The following is a 23847-nucleotide window of genomic DNA, read 5'->3' as shown; positions in this document are numbered from 1 at the left end:
CCATGAACTCCGCCTCAGCATGTTTGCCCAGACACGTGAGGCAGAGATTGTCACCCATCACCCAGCACCAGGTAACAACTACATGTGAATATGAAAGCCATATTACTTGACCTGTAAAATGTGTACTTACGAATGCATATTAATGAGCTTTCATTAATACCCCAGTGTTATTATTTGACGTTGGCTATAGTTTTGCATACTGTAAGCTCTTCTTTATTTGGCACTTTATCATGCAGTGCAATGCAAAATATCAGCTGATGTTAACCAGCAGGCATGATGAACTCCCAGAAGGGCTGCAGGCAGTGCTTGTGGCTGAATGAAAGCTAAATGGACGAGTTCACACATACCTGCATATGACTATGCTTAAGTGATTACATCAAATGAAAGGCAGATCTGCACAGAAAGTTGAGAATAAGTATTATGAATTTCCACTATCTGTGCATATCAACAGTTTTTTTTTTATTATATATTCTGAGTATGTTTTCATTAGAAAGCTAACTGGTGTGTCAAAAATTAGTATTCAATTTGTAAAACTGTATAAACTGATATAAGGAGATTAGCTACATATTTCTACATATATTTCATATACACTTATTCTATGCAAAAGTTTTTTTTTGTGTGATTCAAAATCTGTTTATTTAAATATATTTACATATTTTACTTTAATTATGTTATTGATGTAATATGTAATGAAAACTGTCTCAAAAAAACACAAACAAAACTGATTGTATTGTTTTGCTGGCATATGGATCTAGTTCTAACCTGCTCTTGTAGTTGAAATGGACAATGAAGAATCAAATCACAGAGTTTCTGAAATTAGTGAGGATTTCCTAATGAAGTGCAGATGTAATATGAAAGCAAAAGCTCCACTATACAAGAAATAGCAGTGAGACATTTAAGATTATTTACAAGGCATTTACAAATAATTTGAATCGAGTTTAAAATATATATATATATATATTGATCCAAATATTTTTATAATAATGTATTAGACTGCTTTTACATTTCACATATCTATTTTGACATGTCATGTTTTTGTCCCGTGCTTGTATCACTATGTCAACTGCAGCTTCAGAGAGAATCACAGAATCATGTAAATCAGAATGGAGGTCAAACTGAAAAACACAATGAAGTGCTTGCTAAATCTGTTTCACCACAAATATATATTATTGCAGCATCAACTGAGGTAGCTTATTTAACTTTTAACTTTTATTTTTAACCATTTTAATTAGTTTATTTATTTATTTATTTATTATTACTTGTGATAAAAAAGTGGACTCCCAACTGTTTTAAATATATATATATATATATATATATATATATATATATGTGTGTGTGTGTGTGTGTGTGTGTGTGTGCGCAGTTTTTGCAATAAAGATAAACAATTTTTTAAAATATATTTAATTTACATGTTTCAAGCAACAATTCTATAGTTATCCATTGTTTTATGTTAAGTTTAATGTTTCATTGGATTATACCTCTTTCCCTCATTAAAGCTGTTACCTCCATCAACACTTTTGTTTCAAATTATATTTTCTTATGTTATGAATCACCTCATAGCTGGTTGCTTTGTTTCATGGCTTATAACTTCTTAACAAATACCGTAAAAATGTCCCTTTGCAATAAATGAATGGAAAAATACCACCAGAACCAAGGCCCCTGAAATCATCAGCTTAGGTGAAGATCATCATTTTAGGTGAAGATCAAGTTGGTAGTTTCTGATAAAAACTATGAAAGCATTTTTCATTAAAATATTGTTAAAAAAATGTCCAAGTTACAGGAAGTCTTTCCGAACTTATTGTGAGATAATCACTCAGACCTAATTGAATTCTGCAATAGATACTATTAAAGTCAAGACTCTTTGAGACATTACTAGGATGTTTTTATTCACCTCTAAACAAATATTTCCGACACATTCTTGAGCCTCTGTCTTGCCTCATTTTAAGCATCACAAATGAATCAAAACCTTTTTGAGTCATAGGAGCCACTATTTTTGAACGTCTGAAATCCTCTCAGTCTGTCTCTGCGGTACTATGCAAGTGTACGGTCTGAAACCATTACATAAGAGAGAGGAACAGAGCAAAGAAAGAAAAAAAAGTAAGGCCACACGATAGATTGCACACTATAAAATACACCAACAATTGACCCTCTCCGCAAATGTATCTTTTGCTCCGCTCTCCCCAGAGCATTTTTCTTTGAATATAATCCAAGCCTTTTGTCAAGAAAGAAATTAGTATACATAATAACAGCCTAAGACAAACATCATTGGCCTTGATGGCTCTCCATGGTGATTTGATTCACCTGGTTCTCCATTTTTGTTCCAGTTCCCAACATCGCACTGGCTTTTCTGCAAATACTAAAGGTTCTTTAGAGTTAAAACAGGAAGAAAAAAAAAGAATCTCATATACTTACAAACATCATTATACACATTGTACACAGGGCAGTATGATCCAAATCTCACCAGATTACAGGATCCAAATGTATTGCGGATGAACACTTGTAATTTGCCGGAAACAAATTTGAAAATTAAAAAGGGAACAAAATGTTTTTTTTTTTTTTTTTTTTTTTCATTGAACAAAAGAAAAATTTACATGGAATTATTGATAATGACCAAGGCAGTGAGCAGTATTGTACTGATGTGCGCGGGGGAGATAGCATAGAGTTTTTACTTATTTATTTTTTTTATAATGAATGGATATCTCTAGGTAAATATACAGAGAGAGTTCATCAGTGGGTCACATGATTGCATTTTATAGCCTGTTCTCGATCAACCGTTTGTCATGATATAGAAAAACACAGTGGGCTACTTTCCTTCTGGCATATGAAGATGTTTGTAGAAGTTCTCTGTGTTTAGTGTCTGCCGCCGGTGGTTCCTAGTGGTGTTTCGAGTCTTTTAGAAGCTCCTTCGAAGGATTTGTGGTATTTTTTTGTTTTGACTGGTTTTCAAAGATGGTGTGTGATGCTCACATACACACACACTTAGAGAGAGCGAGATCAATGTCACTTTAGAGAATTTCTTTGATTGAGGTCAGAAGAATCCACCAGATGCTTCCTGAAGTTGTAGAGTCAGGCTGTGTTTACAGAACCTGATTGGCCAGTGCAAAGGCCAGTGTCAGTATGGCGGCAGAAACACTGATTGAAGTCACAGATGAATGTCTGGCTCTGTTGTTGTCAGCCTGTTGAGAGCCCACCGAGTCAATGGATCCCTCCATATTGGGGTTCAGCACATTCTGAGGAAATATTACAAGCTTTTTTTTTTTTTTTCAGTTCAAATATTAGGATTATAGGTCATTCCTGTTGCTCAGTACTCACTAATGTTTAAAAATGGGCATGTTTGTGGTATTTCTATAAAAGCTTATTGGAGACTTTCATAAATGTGTTCGGACACTTAAACTTTGTTAATTTTAACATGATTATTTTTAGGACTTTGACTTCATGTTTTGGTTGTTGTTTTCCTGAATGATGTCTCTTCCTGGTGCATAATGTCATTGAAGTTAGTCTAAAAGATGTAAAGTGATATTTTGGACACCTGAATCAACTGTGAAATAATTGGCAAGAACATTTAATTAGAAAAAGAAAGAAAATTTAAATATGTGGAATATATATATTTTTGTAAATTTACCAGTTTTTCATCTTAGAAATGAGTGCAGCATCATTACAAAGTTAATAAAAAATAAATAAAATGATAGTGATAGTAGACCCATAGTGATTGAATTATGATACAGTGGTACTAATAATTTACATCTTTAAGAACTTTGCATTTAATAATTTGCCCAGAATACATACGCCTATCCAGCTAAAGAAAATATGTTCTAAGAACATTTTGCTAATGTTCCCATGAAGCTATGTAAACTTTATTTATGAATGTTCTCTAAACACTCAAAACATATTTTCTTTCTTTCTTTCTTTCTTTCTTTCTTTTTCACAATCTTTAAATTTTTTTTTGTGGGAATCTTTCTCGTGTATTTTCTGTGAAAGTTCTGAAACAACCAGTATCATAAAAATAATAAAAAAACTTAATTAAAACATTCCATGATTGATGTATACATGCAAATAAATAAGTTTTTCTTTTCTTTTTTGAGGAAATTTGTAAAGACTAGATAGCTCTGAATGAACATTGTATTGATGTTATTTAAATTATTTGTTCATGATGAACATTTGTTAATAACTTTAAAAGAACCTTTCCAGAAAGTTTGCCAACGTTCTGAGAATCGTTCTTGTCAGATTGGTAGAAAAATATGAAGTTTTAAGGTAGGAAAGACCTATAATTATGTTTGATAATTGTGCAGGTGAAATGTCTTACCTCATCAGCGCATTCAAAACTGCTAGAACACTTCTGCTGACTGTCCTGAGAAAATAGAAATACATATTATTCTTATGATCACATGACCATAACCTGCACACTATACTGTTTATTGTTAATTGTGTCTGGCTGCCCTCTATCCATCATTCTACCGTGATGTACACCTATACGTTATTTAAATAATTTATCACATTATTTCCTTTTTGACTTGGATGGAATAGAATTTGAACAGAGAATCAGCCAGCACAATTATCAAGTAAAGCGATCTTGAAACAAACAAAATCTGATGCAATATGCATGACAATATTCACCCCAAAATGTCCAAATTGTTTCTGGTTTCTGGTCTCAGAAAAAATGTGCTAAAATTTTACATTTAGTACCATGCATATTACTACTCTAAGGTATTAATATACATCATTTTGGTGTAAAGAAGGTACAAAGGTGTTCCATTAAGGTTACTGCCCCAGTGACAAGCTATTGTACCGCTAAAAGTATACTTTTTGCAAAATTTTTATGTAGTTTTAATGACAAAGAAAATCATGATGCTGTATATGTATCAAGTGAAAATCTAACTATTATGGAGACTGATGTGTTTTCTCCCAAGCTGGTGTTATATTTTCAATGAGATACACACATAATCAGAGACTTGACATTTTTGAGTAGGGCTGCATATTCAATCAAAACATTCCATACTCTTCCATAAAAAATCTTTACTGGGAACACAAGTTCAATACATTCAACTTGTAAACGCACCAAGTAATTGAGTAGATACGAGCAGTCATTTCAGATAACCACTTTTCACAGATTGACTATTACCGCCTACGACAGTTGCCAGAGACATACATTAAAATAGTTATTTCCCGCACGACTATATGATATTTCTGTCTGTGGAGTTTTCATAATTTGTTTCAGCATGGATGAGAGAGTAAAGTCATTTTCTTCAGTACCCAGGGGCTTATAACTGAATCCTCAGCACTTAGGACAGAACTGTGAGGCACGAAAGGATGGAAGCGGTCACACTAAGTCATATCTCTATAATGCAGGCCCCTTCAAACTTGGATTAGCTGACAAATTAGTGTTTGTGATGACATCACTCATTTACATAGGATTACATAACTGCATGTATGCAAGACAAATCATACTGACATCCATGAAATCAAAGCAACAATCAACATACACTGTCTAGTTGACTATAGAGACATGATTTTCATGAGCCAGATTCAAAGCTTAATCTTCCATCTGAGTATCAAGGCTCAATATTTGTAGGTATTACAGACCTCATTGGCATGGACAGCATGCTGCTGGTCTGCTCTGAATGGCCCCTGCATTAGCTGACAAATGCTCTCAATATATAAATTATCCACCCTGGATACTGAATTATACAAAAAAGATGCCTTTCAGTCGGTCACTCTCAACGTCACGTTGGTGACTGACAAATTGGGATATCGCTTCGGTAGACCAATCTACTCTGAGTGTAAACTAAGTGAGCCAATGCACATTGCCATGCAATTATTGCATCCAGCTGCTGCTGATCACAGTGTGAGTATAATAAGGCAGCAGGTGCAATGCATATTGGCTTTTCGCTTCGGAGGCAAGCGACTGTATTGTTCTGCTCAACTGTGTGTCCAGTCATGAACTATGAGCTCAGCACGCTCTCGGAAGCTTCCTGTGTTGGCGAGATGGTGCTTCAGCGGTGGTCTTTCCAGAGTCGAGTGGATGACGTACTTCAGGCTGCACTACCCCCTGTCGTTTTGCAAGCGGCCATCTCCCCTGTCATGTTCCTACTGCAAGAAGATAACCATCTTGGAGCTGCGAATCAGGCTGCGCTACCTTCAGGGGACTGTTGCAGTCCTGTTGCCGCTGCCACAATTTGGGGCTCGTTCTTGTGGTTGACAGATAAGAACCACTTCCAGCAGTAGCGCAGGTGGTTTGAGAGTTACAGTGGTGGCAAACCCCACAGGGAACCAACCCTCTGGGACCCACCACTCCTCCAGCACCTCCAATCCAGTGGAACAACTCACGGAACATGCTGGGCCCTCTTCAATGAGCGTACCAGCAGCATTCATTGGACATTCTCCTGACCAGTAGTCAATCTCAGCATCGGAGGGAGAGCTCACCGATGAAGATTCAGCCACGCTGCCACCCTCCGGGATGGTAGCAAAGCCTGAATTGGATACGGAGATGATGGTTATTTTCTTTCCCGGGCCACTGAAAGGGTAGGGCTCAAGTGGAAACTTCTACCGCGTCCCGAACTCTCGAGGCTGGATGATTGGTATCTAGAGGTGGCCTGCTCCCCGGCCAAGAGCCTTTTTTCCCAGGAGTGCATAAAGAGCTTACCAGGTCAACATAAAATCAGAGGCTCATGGGGCATATGGCGGCCACAGCAGCACTTACACCGCTCAGTCTGTTACATATGACACCGCACCAGTACTGGCTTTATGGCTGAGCCGCGAGATGGTCGTGGAAGTGCGGCACTCACCGGGTCCAAGTTACACTGGCCTGTCATCAAACCCTCCCCCTGTGGTCAGATCTTACATTCCTGCGGGCAGGGGTGCCCCTAGAACAGTTCTCCAGGCATGCTGTTATTTCCACAGATGCTTCCACCACCGCCTGGGGGACCACGTAGAACAGGCATACAGTCTCAGGGGTTTGGATGGGCCCACAGCTGCATTGGCACAATTACCTAGAGTTGTTAGCTGTGCACCTTGCCTTGAACCATCTAAAAGGCAAGAACGTGCTGGTCTGAATGGACAATACAGTGACCTTTGCGTACATCAACCGACAAGGAGGTCTGTGCTCCTGTCACGTCACAACTCACCTGCCACCTCGTCCTTTGGAGTCGGAAGGGTCTGAGGTCACATTCCGGACCTGCTCAACCATATAGCCGATGAGCTGTCTCGAGCAATGCTCCAGGAAGAATGGCGACTCAATCCCCAGAAGGTCCAGCTGATTTGGAGATGTTTCGGAGCCACTCAGGTAGACCTGTTTGCTTCTCCAGAGACCTTTCCTTTCCCTGTTGTTCAAATTTGCATTTCCCCCGGTGAGCGTTCCCGCACAGACACTGTGCAATGTCTGGGAGAAAAAGGAACAAGTCTTGCTAGTTTCAACTTATTGGCCCACTCAGACCTGGTCCTGGACCTCACTCAAGGATAAGTGTTGCATCCTCCTGGGTTTTGGCTCGTGACACCTCGCTGACAGATATTTGTAGGGCTGCTGGCTGGGTGACCCCCAACATGTTCTCTAGATTCTATAGCCTTCGTGTAGAGCCGGTATCCGCCTGTGTTCTCACCTCAAATGGGCAGTGGCACTGAGAGGACCTGTTTAGTGTCGGCTTGCTAAAACTGCTCCAAAGTGTCTGTACTGTAGACCCTGTCAAGATCCTCCATCACCCTAGGCAGCCAGACATGGCAGAACGTCCAGCGCCAGGCCTTCATGATGAATCTGTAGGAACTGTAAGGCTGGTTTTGATATTGAGACCTAAGCAGTACTTGCATGTGTATAGTCCACAGTATAGCCTTAGAGCCTGTGTTTTCTTGGCAGACTTTTGCCTTCCCAAGAGGGTTACAGTCATCTATCAATACAATCATTACAATCAATACAATCATTTTCCCAGTGTTATTCAATCTCACTTAGTGTGGTAGTGCTCTGACAATGGTAAGTGGAAATACTTGTTCCGAGCTCCAGCCTACACCAAATATGGGCAGAGGCAGCTCGCACAGGGCACTGGAAGGGGCAACACTAAGTTTTGAATCGAGTTTTAATCATAACATAACCACAAAAAAATATCAGGCAAAAATCTGGCATGACTGTCAGACTGGTGGTAGGCGGAGATTTGTCTCCTAGTAACGCAAGCCTATCAGGGAGCTTCTTACAATTGCTTACAAAAGACTCATGGTACACAATCAAAGTAGATGGCACACGTTACCCAACTGGTATGGAAAATATTGTGTTTGCTTTATTAAGGACAATTATCAAGTCACAGGGTGACGTCTTTCCATGACAACACATTAAAAAGGGGATGTCCACACCCTGACCAACACAATAATTACAGAGCTTGAAAAGAATGGGCTCAGTACTTCTAAAATATGGAGCCAGGTATATGATGGGGCCTGTCTCATGGAAAAAATGGAGAAGTACAGAAAATTTTGCAGGACAGATTACGAAGAGTGATTCCGTACATGCATTGCTTCAATCATCAGCTCCATTTTGTGGTAGTTCATGCAATATCCACAGAGCCTGTGGTTGAAGACTTCTTTAATATGTGTAACTTGCTTTATAAATTGATAAAGAAGCCTACCGTTGCTGTCTTGTACAGAGGGCAGCAGCTTAAGAGATTACTTGAACAGCGATGGACATGGCATCTTCAAATGGTCAAAACAATTCCTGAAAACAATTACTGAGCTGTTAGCCAAGATCAATGGAAACTGCAGATACGAGATGGAGGTGTGCATGGAAGCAGCTGGCCTGATTAGTGAAGTATCAGAGATAAGCTACAAGTTTTTTGCCCACATGGTGTGTAAGATTCTACAGCTGCTTGATGTTCCAAACAAACTGATGCAGTCAGAGGACATGGACCTTCTAAGTGCAGTCAAATTAGTTACATGTGGTTTAGAATGACTTAAGAAATTGCACAGTGAATCTGACTTCATAGAGCAGTGGAAGAATCCTGACGACACTGAAATGACAAGAGCTCCCAAATGAAAGCGGACCATCAACAAAGGCCTTCAAGAATATCTGCTGGTGGAAAGCATTGGCCAGGCTTAAGGTTTTGGGAAATCACATAGGAGCTCAGACGATTATACTACATATCTTTGGATGCTGTGCTTGCAGAAATCTCGGAGCGATTAGGAGAAAGAAATCGCAAGTTAATTGAAGCTCTTTCAGCTTTTGATCCAAAGTATGACAGCACATTCTTGGATGAGCAAGTCGTACAAGATATGAAGCTTGAAGCTATACCTAGTGTACTCGCTGCAATGAAATGTGACATTTGGAGCATCTACAGCTACATACGAAAACTCGTTTTCTACCCTGAAACATTTGTTCACCAACAATCAAAGGAGCATGCTACATCAGCGAAAGGCCCATTTAGTGAAACTGACATTTGAAAGGGACTTGACAAGAAAATTTCGAGATGAATGGAAAGATACTCTACTGAGAAGGTTCAATTAGAGTAAGACGTCAGCTGTTCTAGCAGGTTGGTGTTCTGCTAGAACCAGTTCTGATGTGGATCGGGCCAATGGAAAATCGTAATACATTTTTCTTTTTTGTGAATTACTAATTACTAATACTAAATACTTTGTTTTATAGGCAAAAATAAATTATACTGATACCAAACGCCTACTGACACTCTGTAGGTTCTAGTGCCGTGACTGGATTCTGCGTCCCTTAATTTTAATAATTGTAATAGATGATGTCCTCAAGGTTCAGCCTGGAATTACGCATGGTTAAATTGATTTTGTGTTTTTCGCTTTTGTACATGCACAAAGCAGCGATAAAGGTTTTAGCACCAATCTTGACATTCATGGCAATTTTGAAGCTATTATGCCAAATACAGGGCTAACCAAACTGAATGTAGGTTTACAGAAATACCAGCACTATTGCCCTTTACACTGACCAAAAAAAAAAAAAAAAAAAAAAAGATAATGAATGTGTTTTATGACTTTAAAAGTGAACGGTTCATTTTCACTAGCATGAGGGTTGCCAGATATTTGTAAACAAACCAACCCATTGGACAATCAAAATTAGTCTGATGACAATAAAACTATGGGGTTACATTTAGAATAACTGAGTCATTGGAGTCATCTCATCAAAAAGTCAAAAAGTGAAAACCATAATAATAATAACCATGTGCATACACATTATTATTGAACTACTTTTTATAAGAATATACTTGGAATTTTACTTGGAAATTTACTTGCCATTTCTTTGCAGTTATTTGTGAATTTTACTAGCACTTTCAGAGTGAAAACTGTTTCTACACCAAGCTTTTTTCAGTGTAGCCAAAATACCATAACTAAAATGATAGCACTCCCACACTAGAAATACAGTTTGGAAGACATGAAATTCTTGAAAAACATTGTACATTGGTAGAATATAAATTGGGCTGAGTAAAATAATCCAATACAATCATTGTTGTGAAATATAATTAATGCAATATGTCACACCTTTAACCAGAGAAAAATAAAAATGACACTATTGGTTGAGCTGTTGTTGTGTCAGGTTGGTTGGGATTCTCAAACAAACTACGTTTGGAAAACACCTCAGCATGTCAGTGTTTACACTTTTTGAGTGAAATAAACCTGCAAATAGCTTATTTATAAATGTCATTGCATACTATACTCTCAGAAAAAAGGTACAAAGCTGTCACTGGGGAGGTGCCCTATAACATTCAAAAGCTAAAGGAACATTTTTGTAACTAATTTACAGTGTTTAGGGTAACACGAGTTATGTAATCAGATTAGATTTTCCCAAGTAACTAGTAAAGTAATGCAGTCTACACAACTGTTTTCCCAGTTCTCCTGTCCCCAAGTTGAGAAATTGGTGCAGACACCGGCTAAGATTTATTAATTTCACTTTTAGTGTGAAAGGGCCTTTACAGTTACCAATAATATAACTTTTCATTATTATTATTATTATTATTAGTATTATTATTATTATTATTATTAATTCAAAATAAATAAGCAAACCCAGCTCAGGTGACAAAAAGTAACACAAAAGTAACAATGCATTACTTTCCATAAAAAGTAACCAAGTAATGCAATTAGTTACTTTTTTATAAAGTAAAACAATATTGTAATGCTTTACTTTTAAAAGTAACTTTCCCCAATACTGCTTATTTACCGTTAAATGGTTCATCTTAGTACCTAATGTATACATATCGGTACTTTTTAAAAGGTTACCGGCTTAATAACAAGCTTCTACCTTTTTTTACCAAGAATCTAGGCAATTAGGAAAAAGTATTTTAATATTGAAAAAAATATATTAAAAAAACAGCACACTTCATCTTTAAATTCCTTAATTTTTTTAAAGCCTTGGAGTCACTGGGTAATAATAGAGCACAATGCAATGAACAACCCAAATTTTAAGACCTACCTGAAGGTTGGCACATGTGGAGAAAACACATGACCTGTCTATTTGCTTGACATCATTTGAGTTAATGACATGTTTGGTGATGATGGCTGGTTGCAGATTGGTCTGTACTGATGGTGCTGCCGGCTGAGACTCCGTGATGGGAACAAGACCCGCATCCGTGCCATAACCAAATGCCTGGATAGCGTTTCCTGCACACCAAAACACATGCACACATATGCAAATGAAAACACATGCATGAAAAGGCCATTAAAAAAATGTATATGTGGGAAAAAAAGACCCCCAGCAAAATAGATCACATTCCTGTAGAGAGGATTTCTCAGTAATGTGCTATTTAGGTTAAGCCCATAAGGATGGCTGTTCAGGCCGTGAGCCATGAGTTTACATGAGGTTTCATCTCCACTCACTCAGGCAAGTGTTCTCTCTGAAGTCTCGGAGGAAGGCCTCACACTCAGCTTCGTGATTTCCACTGCCTCGACAGCCACACCAAGGGGAAATGGTGATGTTGGTGTGGCTTGCATCCACATAGTTTGGAGTCACATCTGATCCTGTAAGGCCAAGGGTAGAGATTCTCATAAATATGAATTAGGTGGGAAAATGTTGGTTTATAGATCTCACTGTCTGCAGTATAATGTGCTGTTTGGCTGAGTATAATGGCCAGAGGTTGTTGGTCTGCTCTCTCCAGAATTCATTTTAGGTAAAAGGCTCAAACAATGCAATTTAAAAGTTTATCTGATGGGTTTTATGCCTAATTTACACAGTAGAAGTAGTAATTATTCTTTTTTTATTATTATTAAAAAGGCAAATATACATTAAAATAATTAATTTGTGCCTCAGGTCCAATGTTCCCTCTAAACTGCTCGCCTCTTATGTTGCGACTGTGCAGAATAAATAATATACCATGCTCAGGACAGACTCAAAAATTAGTTGGTGAAAGGTTGAATTCTATTAAATATGAAATAATTGCAATGCTCGGGGAAACCACTATAGTTATTATAATATACAATTATAATACTTGTGTAACTGCTCATGTAACCGTCTTTAAATAGGGAAAACATGGAAGTGTTTGGTGGCTTCTAAATTCATCCCTGTTTGGATCCTAAGGAATAAATGGTGCTAAGCTAAATGCTAGCATATAGCGCCACACACTAGAGTGATTGAGTGTACGCACTGAGATGGGAGGGGTACGTACAACTCGTCTAAGTTTTGGAAAGAACATAGTGGAATAGTGGTCCCCTTCGGTACCAAGATCAGTGAATTTGCGCTGGGGCTTTGGGAAGGTTATGACCTTAGCATAGCTTTTGTTTCGACACACTATGGCTTGTCAACATTTGCAGTGCCACAGGGTTGTGATAGTGTTCAAGTTGTGGTGTTTTCCATAAACCCCTAATGTCATCACGACATAACTCGTAAACTTTATTGTATTTTGATGCAAATTCTTCTGTTACTTTGTTAAATAGCTAGTACTAGTACAATATTTGGCTCTGTGTTGGTCCTTTGCACTCATGGAAATATTAATACATTTCAGTGTTTGATTTTAAGGACGTTTTCAGGAAATACAACAAATAGGATGTATGTAAATTGTTTTGTTAAAATTAAGGTTTCATTCAATTATTATTATATAACATCTTGTCTATCATCTCTGAAAATATATTGGCAAAATTAACTTTTTTAGTGCAGAAAAATAGCGATTTATTGCAGCAAGCAGAAAATACTTGTCTTTCTCTCATGTTAAGAACACACTGTGGAGGTGCTTTCTCTTAACACCACTAAAACAGTTAACCTATCAAAATAAATCAAGTAACGTATATGATAAATGTGTATCAATACACATTTTGCGTTGCCAGTCCTGTGTAAACTATGCCATGCAAAGTTTTTATTTATTTAACTATTGTGAGAGGTCTGAGTGCAAGAAAACAACGCATTCTGAAGCTGCTCACTTAGACGATCTTGCACGTCTCTGTCTGCTCAATCGTGGTGATGTCAGTGCCCTAATAAATGTTATAATGGACTATTTCACATCCAGAGATGAAGGATCATATGATGATGTTACTAAAGAGGAGGAATCCGATGACAGTCCGTTATATGCACAGGTACGCTGCGCTCACATTTCTAACTACAAGGTACACTATTTGTGCTATCCAAACATACAAGGGGTGATCAAAAGTTCAAAGACTATGTCCATCACGTTAAACAACAGAATTTTTTTCTAACAGACAACTTCAGAATGACATAACTTTTGTTACGTTCAAGCTTTGGACAGAAATGAAAACAGTTTTGGAAAGGACTTGAACTCCACTTTCATAAGGTACCAAAACCTAAAAAAGGTCAAATTTCATATATATAATATATGATAAAACAGTATTACATATACTATACATTTATATATAGTTATATTCATATTTTAGGAAAGGGTACCCCAAAGGGATTGTTATATTTGGTGTCCTGGGCTTAAAAACATTTGAATACCCCTTGCCTTCATCTGTTCTCCTGTTCTGTATAATCTTTCTTAAAAGTAAAATTCCTGGTGCATCACTAATTCAAATTCAAACAATGAAAAAAGGCAAAATACATGTTCCAGACAGTCAGTCCATTAAAATGCAATTCTGAATTCTTATTACTGCAGTAAATCAGATTTTTCCAAAAATCACTCACCAATGAGTCCAACGTAGGACACCAGACAACCATGGTAGTTATCATTAGGGCAGCTTGTTATTGAATGTGGTGTCGTCTGGCAATTCATGTGGAAGTCTGCCAGCCTGGATCTAGAGCAAAAACAAAAATTATAGAATTTAAGAGGCCTGATTTTTTTTTTTTTTTTTTTTTTTGCACATTTGACAAAATAAGATTTAGATGCACGCTTGAATAAGCTACTAGTATTTCTTTATTTATAAAGCATGTTTACAGTACATGATGCTGAAGAAAGGATGGAATTGTATATTGCCAAAGAATAAGGTGCTCCAATAGTCTGATGCTTTTGGATCAAGTTATAGGGGAAGTTTTATTTTCAAAGTTATTTATCGCTACGGCTACATCTGCCATCATCAATGCTCTAACATCCAAGATTGAAAAAAAAATATGCAGCAGTTAATGTGCAATATGAGATGCATTCTGTCAGTCCTAACTAGTGTCTAGTGGGGTTCCAATTCAAGGCCATTTTCTGCTCGACTCCATGTGGTATTTCTCCAAGTCAAGCAATCTGCCTTAAACAGCCTCTTCCTAGGGGGTTACATGCATTCAGAAACAGATTGATCCAAGTACAAGACCTGAGGTGGGCAGGGGGTCACATTAGTACTTATTCTAGAGTAAGAACTCTCTTTCCTAGCACTTTACACGCACATAATATCCCCGTGCATACTTCCCTCAAATAACGCCAGTGAGATGGAGATCTCAGGCTTGCTGCCCTCTTGCAAGACCTTGATTAATAGTGAATCCTCCTACACGGCAGTATCACCCCTGACTCACCAACTCAGCTACTGTGTGCATATTAACCAAACCATTCTTGCTGTTGGGTCCACAGGTGTTGCCTACTGAGTGTTTACCTCACAGAACAAAGAATGGTATCTGCATCGCTCTTATGGGCCTTGGGCGAAAAGGTCATCCTTTCTGCTCTGCTTTATTGACATGGAAATGGATGTTCTTCTATTGCATTTTGTACTGTATTTTTACCCCAAGCTTTATATCTATATAACCACTACCAAAAATGGCAAAGGCAGCAAGGTATGTAAAATCAGTGACACATGCTGATGAGACTGAAATTCAAAGTGAACCCGTTGTGAAATGGCTAACTGAAGTGCTCCCAAATTATGGCACTAGCAGTTCAAATATATTATTCAATTATTTAAATTCCCAACTACATCTTGAATAATAAATTTAATTTTTTTTTACACATTTTATCCATACATTACCATTTAAATGTTTGGAATTAGTAAGAAGAAGAAAAAAAAAATCATCATGGAATTATTAGACAGATAAAAATATATGTATCTATATAAAATAGATGCTGTTCTTTTGGTATATTTTATTCATCAAATGTTTTATTCATCAAAGCAGCCTGAAATAATTTACCACAGTTAACATAAAAATATGAAGCAACACAACTGTTTTCAGCATTGATAAGCAGCAAATCAGTATATTAAAATGATTTCTGAAGGATCATGTGACACTAAAGATTGGAATACTGATGCTGAAAATTCATCTTTGCACCATAGGAATAGATTACATTTAAAATATATAAAAAAAATAAATAAATAAAAAAGTTTATTTAAAATGTAATGTTTCACAAATTCACTGTTTAGATTGTAGTTTTGATCAAATAAATGCAGCCTTGGAGAGCATAAGAACTTATTTCAAAGCATTAACATTTTTTTTAACAATATTGTATGTAGAAAACAAATATGGGAATCAAAAAGCAGCACAAACAAACAAAAACACAGTTAAAGTCATTGAAATAAATATGGGTTTTCTCAGGATCCTGTCATGATTCTTTTTATCTTATCTAATCAAAAAAGCAGGATTTTTAAACTAACATATGTAAAGTCATTTTAAGGCCACAGATTTTTTTAAATCATGAATTCAGCATATCACCTCACTTAGTTCAAGTTCTATGCAGAGATCATGAATATTCTATCAGTCTAACCTCATGATTCAACCCCATGAACTTGGACAGCCATGTCCTGAAGCAGGTTTGTGAAGCTCGTAGATGTGGCAGTAAATATTCTTGATGTTTTTACCTTTAGGAGCTTTTTCTATTGCATCCGACCCTTAAAAATACTCCCATTCTTTAAATCCAGTGTATTTAGGTCTATTCATTGGCATTTATTTCTTTGATTTGAAGAAAATCTGTTTAATGTGAAGTGTTTAAAGTCTGTGTAAAGCAAAATTAATATATATATATATGTATATATATATATATATATATATATATATATATATATATATATAATGTCCTCAAAAATATGTTAATTAAACAACTGTTCTGGATCTGAGGAACATTCATACAGTTGCATAATATGGTTGTATGATGTGGTTTGAGTTTTTTTGGCACAAAAGTCTTGTATTCCTATTAAACCAGGAACATAATAACAATGATTGCCGAAATTAATGAATCCATCAGTGGAGCTGATGATTTACATTGTTAATTACATTCTAGCTGGCTCAAGGGTGCTGAATGCCCCTGGTAACAGGTTTGCCGGGCTGGTGTGTTAAACCATCATCATCAGCATTAATGTTACCCTCTCCCCCCAGGAGACATCATAAGTCGCTATGTCATTCAGGGTCAACTTTAAATAGATGTCAACCTCGTGCTGACAAACATCATGTGCAGAAATCTCTCCATAACTAGAGTTATTCGAGCCAGTGGTGATTTGCAGATGATGAACAAGAGACACAGAAAAAAAAATTACAGGGATTTTTTTTTTTTTTTTTTAACTTTGAAAGTATTTGGTTAAACTGATTTCAGCAGTTTAAAAAAAATATATCTGAATCAAATAAATTAAAACATTTCAGATTTACTGTTTTAAATTTGGTCCAGTTTAATCACAGTTGTGCTAAATCTAACAATGGTCTAGATGCTTTATACTCATGCTATGCAAAAGAAGTAGTCTTATGAAGTGTAGCAACTAAATAAATGCAGAAACCGCAGAGAGACCAAGAGACCACTGATCGCCCCGAACAAGCCTCATCAGCAAGGATGCCTGTCAGGAGGAAAAGAGCATGATGAGTGGAGAACGGCAGACCAGTGACCAAGAAAGCATGTTCTCATGTTCAAAATGCCCTTTACATAGGACAAAATTAATGACAGGGCCTCACAAAGTTATTCAAGTGAGGCATAACAATATATTTACTGTATCCTCAGCCTGGCCACTGCACTGAGTCAGTTCTGTTGTTGGATGTCCTCCAGTCTCCTGCTATGGGAAAAGCAAGGTGATATCTGGAGGCTATGACAGATAGAAAGGGCAGCCAAAGTCCTCAGGTCGGCCTGGTGGGGACCCTCGCTTTTCTCCCAGTTCACACATCACACAGTGTTTGAGGACAAAGAGTCTGGAGGCCAGTGACCATACATGTAATAAGTTCGAGAGTTAAGGATGCAGCATGCGAGCTTGCATGCATTTTCCTAACCCTGTTGTTGTATTTTGGCTTGTTTTATATATGGGTCATTCACAATGCAGTAAATTTTTATGTGCCCATATCTGTTAATATGATAATACTGTATATTATCATGTTATTTAACACTCTCTCTCTCTATATATATATATATATAAAAGAAAACTTTTAAAGGGACACTCCACTATTTTTGAAAATAGGTTAATTTTCTTACTCCCCTAGAGTTAAACAGTAATATTGTACAACTACAGTGCTCTTGGTCAATCCAAAATGTTAACAAACCCTCAAACCTGAACATGTAAGTAGTAAAAGTGAAGTTTTGGCGTTCTTAAGAGAATATCTACATGTACACCATTATTAAGCAACTATTAGTTTGCAGAATTATTATGCAACTAAACGAAAAACAAAGATTTTCCCATCTCACTTGTTTATTTTCACCTGTTAAAATGAGAATAATACACAAACTTAATTTACAAATAAACGTGTCTGAAATTTCAAAAAGAAAACCTCAGTGACCAATATAGCCACCGTTCTTTTCGATACTGGTCACAAGCCTGCCATTCACGGTGTCAGTTAGTTTCTTGATCTGGTCAGAATCAACTTTTTGTGCAGCCGCAGCCGCAACCACAGCCTCCCAGACACTGGTCAGAGAGGTTTACCGTTTACCTTCACTGTAAATTCTCTGCTTAAGAAGGGCTCAAAGAAGGTTCTCAATAGGGTTTAAGTCAGGTGAAGAAGGGGGCCATGTCATTAGTTTTTCATCTTTATGGCTTTTACTGGCCAGCCACGCAGTGGAGTACTTTGATGCATGTGATGGAGCGTTGTCTTGCATAAAAATCAAATTCTTCTTGAAAGATGCAGACTGTTTCCTGTACCACTCCTTAAAGAAAGTGTCTTGTAAAAATTGGTATTAGTTCTGAGAGTTGATTTTGAGTGCATTTGGAAAACGGAAATGTCCAACTAACTCATCTTTAATAATACCTGCCCATACCAGCACCTCACCTCCACCTTGCTGGCGTCTGATTTGAAGTGGAGCTCTGTGTCCGTTACATCTGGTCATCTGGTCCGTCAAGAGTCACTCTCATCTCATCAGTCCACAAAACTTTTGAAAAATCTGTGTTCAGATATTTCTTGGCACATTCTTGACCTTTCAACTTATGTGTCTTGTTTAGAGGTGTTCGGGTTTCAGCCTTTCTAACCTTGGCCATGTCTCTGAAACTGAACACCTCATACGTCTTGACACTCCAGGTAGGATGCAGTTGTGGAATATGGCAGCACTGGAGGATAATGGGTTCCTGGTAGCTTCATGTTTGATTCTTTTCAAATCTTTTTTTAGTCTTTTCTTCTCGACACGTTTCCTGCGACCCTGTTGACTATTTGCTACAAAACGTGGTGGTTCTGTGATCATGCTCCAATATCTTAGATATTTCAAGAGTGTTGCATCCCGGTGAAAGACTTTTTTAAATTTTTTACTTTTCAGAGTCAGTTTAACCCTTTGGAGTCAATTAACGCGTACACACATTAAAAGGCATTTTCTCCTGATAATCCAGAAAAGAACTTAAATTACACTTTCAGTTTTGATTGTACAGATAAGAACAGTACATCAATAGAGTCTGTAAAGGGTCTCCTTTTTTGTATACAGACATAATAACAACAAAACTTTGTGCATTTATAAGGTAAAGGTAAAGTCTATCATTTTTTGTGTAACAAATGGCACCAAACGTAATTGCTGTCTGTCCATTGGGTTTCAGATTATTTGTTCACCTGGGGTTCGTGAAACTTGGTTTGTTTTTTATTTCAGTGCTTCACCTTTAACTTACAATACTTTAATTTGTTTTAAAAGTTAGTTGGTCATAAAAGGTCTGCATAAAAAGAACAAAACCATACATTATTTTATGACAGAAAAAAAAAATTTCATTGACTACAGCACTGTGGCATTTCATTTAATGTTATCTGCAGGTCTTGCAATTCAATTAAATAGTGTCTGTGACCCCATAGCTTCTTTTAAAGCATGAGTAAGAAGCTGGCTTTTGAGTTGCTTTTTTCATCCATTGTCTTTTAAAGACAGGTTTATGTTCAGGCAATCTCTTGCAGTCCCAGGGGACTATTGATAAATGAGACATGAACTGGGGAGAGATGAGCACTGGCTCAAATGAGAATGGTTAATTTGACACATAACCCATCGATTTTATCCTAGTTCAACATACAAGGTTAATTACCATTCCCCAATCAATAAAACACCCATTCTAATTGTTGCTAATAGACCACAAGTGTTCACTGGTTGATTCATCACTGATTTTTGATCTTCTGACATTGAGTAATTGTTAACTGAGAAGATGCGCCAATAAACGCTGAAAATTAACGTAATTTGCGCATCTTCTCTGTTAACAACGGCTCTGTGTAGTAACAGCTGCTCTATGTGAAATCACGCACCTGATGGAATTAACCGCTGATTAGAAAACCGGCTTTACTGAGGAGATACGCATAACGATCGGCCGATCGTGATCGGAACACCCCTACCTTAAATATTATTAACATACTATTAATGGTTAATTATTATACTATTGGGTGTGGTTAATGGCTAGAGAGTCTGATTTGTAACCCAAAGTTTGCAGGTTCGAGTCTCTGTACCAGCAGGGATTGTATGTTGGAGGAGTGAATGTACATTGCTCTCTTCCACTTTCAACACCTTGACACCCAAATGCTCCCTGGGCACTGCAGCAAAAATGACTTCCCACTGCTCCAGATGTGTTTTCACGGTATGGGTGTGATCACTATGGTATGTGTGTACTTGGAAGGACTAAATGCAGAGCAAAAATATAAAAATAAAATTTAGCAAAAAAAAAAAGAAAAGTGTATTCAAGTCATTATAGATATGAATTGATTTATTTATTTTTTTGCCCTAAAAAAAAGTAACCATATTTGTTGCATTTTTCTGGTGCCGTGACCCGGTCTAAATAACCTTACCTGCAAAGTGGATCTGAACGGCAGGTCCTCCTTAGCTCAAGGCAGTTGGGTTTTGTCTTTTCCTCATAAGAACACCCAGGCATGATGGTTTGCCGGCGACGTTCAGCACATGCTTTATCCCGACAGGAGCAGAAGAGCAATGGGTAGCTGAATTCAGTTTGCACGCGATCAAAGAACTGCCGCAGACCCCTGTGACAGCGTTTTCGGTTGCAGGGTTCATGCATTTGCTGAATGGGAGTTGCAGGGCTGCAGGTGGCCATGAGTGCAGTACGTTGTTTCTTGCAGGTGTCGTTGAGGTTGCAGGCCTTTGCTGCATCCAGGCATGGATTGCAGGGCTTGCCCGTGTCAGAACACAGATTCCCTTTTGCAGAAGCAGAGTCCATGGCTGTCAGCACAGATAGAGGAGAGCAGTGAGGGTCAGCATGCTTGGTTAAACAGAGACAAGTCAGATTCAAGTGAAAATACATATTTAGATGTGTCTACTTAGGCACACAGATGACACACTGTCTGCTTGCTTCAGCTTTTGAGCATGTAAATGTCAATGCACACAAATTCCTCTAATAAAGGTATTTTGCAATACTCGTATTTGAAAATAATCAAGACAAGCACATTTATCAAATATGACCCTGGCTGTGCTTGCATCCACCAAATTAGCCTCTTTTCACATCTCCACTTGAAAACCGTGACATATTATGACCTTTTCTGACTTTTTGAGAAGAGCTAGCATGTACTGTAATAGCGTTATTCATTTGAACATGCACAGCCGGCTTCGTGTGAGTCAGCCTTTTGTTCTTTGAAGCATTTTCATTAGATTTTACCCAATGAGAACTGCTGGATTAGCCATTGTTAGAAGTCTTGGGTGGTTCAGTGTGAACTAGCTCTTGCTTGTCATTTAGAAGATAGTCTCAGTCTTTTTTGAGTTAGAAAATCTTGCTGAGATGGCTTTGTCATCGTGATGCTCCAGGATGAGGCTGGTCACATTAGCATGATTTTGTGAATCATATTTAATTATCTACTTTTGGGAAGGGTTTTTATTTTAGTCAAAATTTACCTAGTATCATTTAACTTTTTATGTTAATGCTGTTGTGCTTTTGGTTTGAAAGGTGATGCAAATGCTCTTTCACACTGAAGTCTGTCTGTTAGTGGAGCTGGATGAATCTTTAAAAAATACCGAAACCAAATGATGTTCGTGAATTTTGTTTAACATTCCTTGCATTGGTCTATTTTTATTGTTATTTATTAGGGGTTCAAGCACGCAGTGCTGAAACCCTATTGTAATTGTTAGGATTTTTATTAGGGGTTCAAGCACGCAGTGCTGAAACCCTATTGTATTTGTTAGGATTTTTATTATTAGGGGTTCAAGCACGCAGTGCTGAAACCCTATTGTAATTGTTAGGATTTTTATTATTATTAGGGGTTCAAGCACGCAGTGCTGAAACCCTCTTGTAATTGTTAGGATTTTTATTATTATTATTATTCTTCTGCCCTAGAACTGAACGTGCAGCCCAAACCGTAAGGCCTAGAGAGCTGAAATTTGGACAGATCGTAGAGCTCATTTTGGGGAGAACTTATCAAAGTCTCAGCCCAATCGGCCTAACGGGGGCGCTACAGCGCAAAAACCAAAAATTTTGGACATTTTTGGCCGCAGATCGTAAACCGTTAGCCGTAGACTCAAAAACAAGGCATCGTTGCAATCCTTGGGTTAGTCCGAACAAAAGTGCACAGCTGCATTTTTTGCTCTACGACGCACCGTTTTCTCGCAAAATCGAGCTATGTCCGAAACCTACTTTTGCGAACTAGTCCTAGGATTTTCAACCAATCGGAACCAAACCACTTCAGAAATATTCCCTGGACACTCAATATCAATAATTATCAAAAAAAAGTTGAAATTTTGATTCTTACGCGAAACAGTACGCCAAGAAGCGTCTATGCTAACGTTAGCCAAATGCTATTTTGACTATAACTCTTGAACGGAATGAGATATCTTCACCAAACTTGGTACACATATGTATGAGCTCAATCTTTGGTCAAATCAAAAAAATTGCGCATCTCTGCCACTTGGGGGCGCAATAAGATAGAAAAAACACATAAATGGATATAACTAGGCAACCGTTGGCTCGATCGACTTGAAAATTGGTATGCAGTGTCTTGGTCTGAAGGGGCACAAGTACCTATGAGGACATTTGCATATCTCAAAAAACATGGCCGCCATTGGCAAAAGAATTTTAAGCACCTATTTGAAAGGGTTAACGGATGTTGATCGGAACGAAACTCGCTGGGTGCGTTCGACTCATGAACCTTAAGGTCTGTAAGAATTTTGAAAGAAATCGGCCACTAGTTGGCGCTAACGAGTTTATTGGCTCTGTAATCACGTGGTGTTTCACTTATCAACACAATATGCATATCATTTGATAGATCTCCTCATAATGCACAACTTTGCCTCAAGAACCATTGCTGTCAATCAAATTGTTCAAATGTTATTCACAAATATGTTAAAAACCTACTTTTACGAACTAGTCCTAGGTTTTTTGTCCGATCGGAACCAAACCACTGCAGTAATATTCTGTGGACTCTCTAGATCAATAATTATCAAAAAAATGTTGAATTTTGTCCTTTGGTTAGCTGTAAAGGGGTAATTTAGTAAAAGGGGTGTGGCCAAACATACCCCAAAGCCTATAAAACCTAAACGAAAACTCAAAACTTTATGAAACTTCGTGGAATCATGTATCAGGTGACTCTTAACAAGCATGCAAAGTTTCATGGAGATCGGATCATAGGTGGCGCTATAACAGTTGAAAAAGCCTCAAAAACAAACATTTTCAATAGAAAATGATCACAATTTGTAGGACATGTTCATACATTCACACAAACACTAGATCTTCATATCATATGATAGATCTCCTCTTTGTGAACAACTTTGCCTCAAGGAGCGAAGATGTCAATCAAATCGTTCAATTGTTATTCACAAATATGTTAAAAACTTACTTTTGCGAACTAGTCCCAGATTTTTTACCCGATCGAAACCAAACCACTGCAGTAATTTTCTCTGGACTCTCTAGATCAATAATTATCAAAAAAATGTTGAATTTTGTCCTTTGGTTAGCTTTAACTGGCTAAATTATAAAAGGGGCGTGACCAAAATACCCAAAAGCATATAAAACCTAAACGTAAACTCAAAACTTTATGAAACTTGGTGAAAACATGTAACAGGTGACTCTTAACAAGCATGCAAATTTTCATGGAGATCGGACCACAGGTGGCGCTATGACAGTAGAAAAGGTCTCAAAACATAAGATTGATATGGTAAATGGCCTCAAATTGTCTGAAAATGCTCATATATTCACATAAACACTAGATCTTCATATCATATGATAGATCTCCTC

The 23847-nt window shown here is 37.5% G+C and overlaps 1 protein-coding gene across 1 annotated transcript in view; it reads right to left on the bottom strand.

Annotated features, from left to right (window-relative positions):
- Positions 1–1419: 1419 nt before the first annotated feature.
- Positions 1420–23847, bottom strand: part of gfra2b (GDNF family receptor alpha 2b) — a 138433-nt gene continuing 116005 nt past the window's right edge. Inside the window, exons 4-9 of the mRNA XM_052608424.1 lie at positions 20465–20849; positions 14048–14157; positions 11800–11940; positions 11396–11583; positions 4304–4348; positions 1420–3230 (exon numbers count right to left, since the gene is read on the bottom strand). Coding sequence (XP_052464384.1) covers positions 3078–3230; positions 4304–4348; positions 11396–11583; positions 11800–11940; positions 14048–14157; positions 20465–20849 — 1022 coding nt within the window. The 3' untranslated portion in view covers positions 1420–3077. The remainder of the gene's footprint in view (positions 3231–4303; positions 4349–11395; positions 11584–11799; positions 11941–14047; positions 14158–20464; positions 20850–23847) is intronic.

Source organism: Carassius gibelio, chromosome A10, assembly GCF_023724105.1.
Source record: "Carassius gibelio isolate Cgi1373 ecotype wild population from Czech Republic chromosome A10, carGib1.2-hapl.c, whole genome shotgun sequence".
Taxonomy (NCBI): domain Eukaryota; kingdom Metazoa; phylum Chordata; class Actinopteri; order Cypriniformes; family Cyprinidae; genus Carassius; species Carassius gibelio.
The sequence above is the reverse complement of the archived record's forward strand: the minus strand, read 5'-3'. Positions and strand labels throughout refer to the sequence as shown.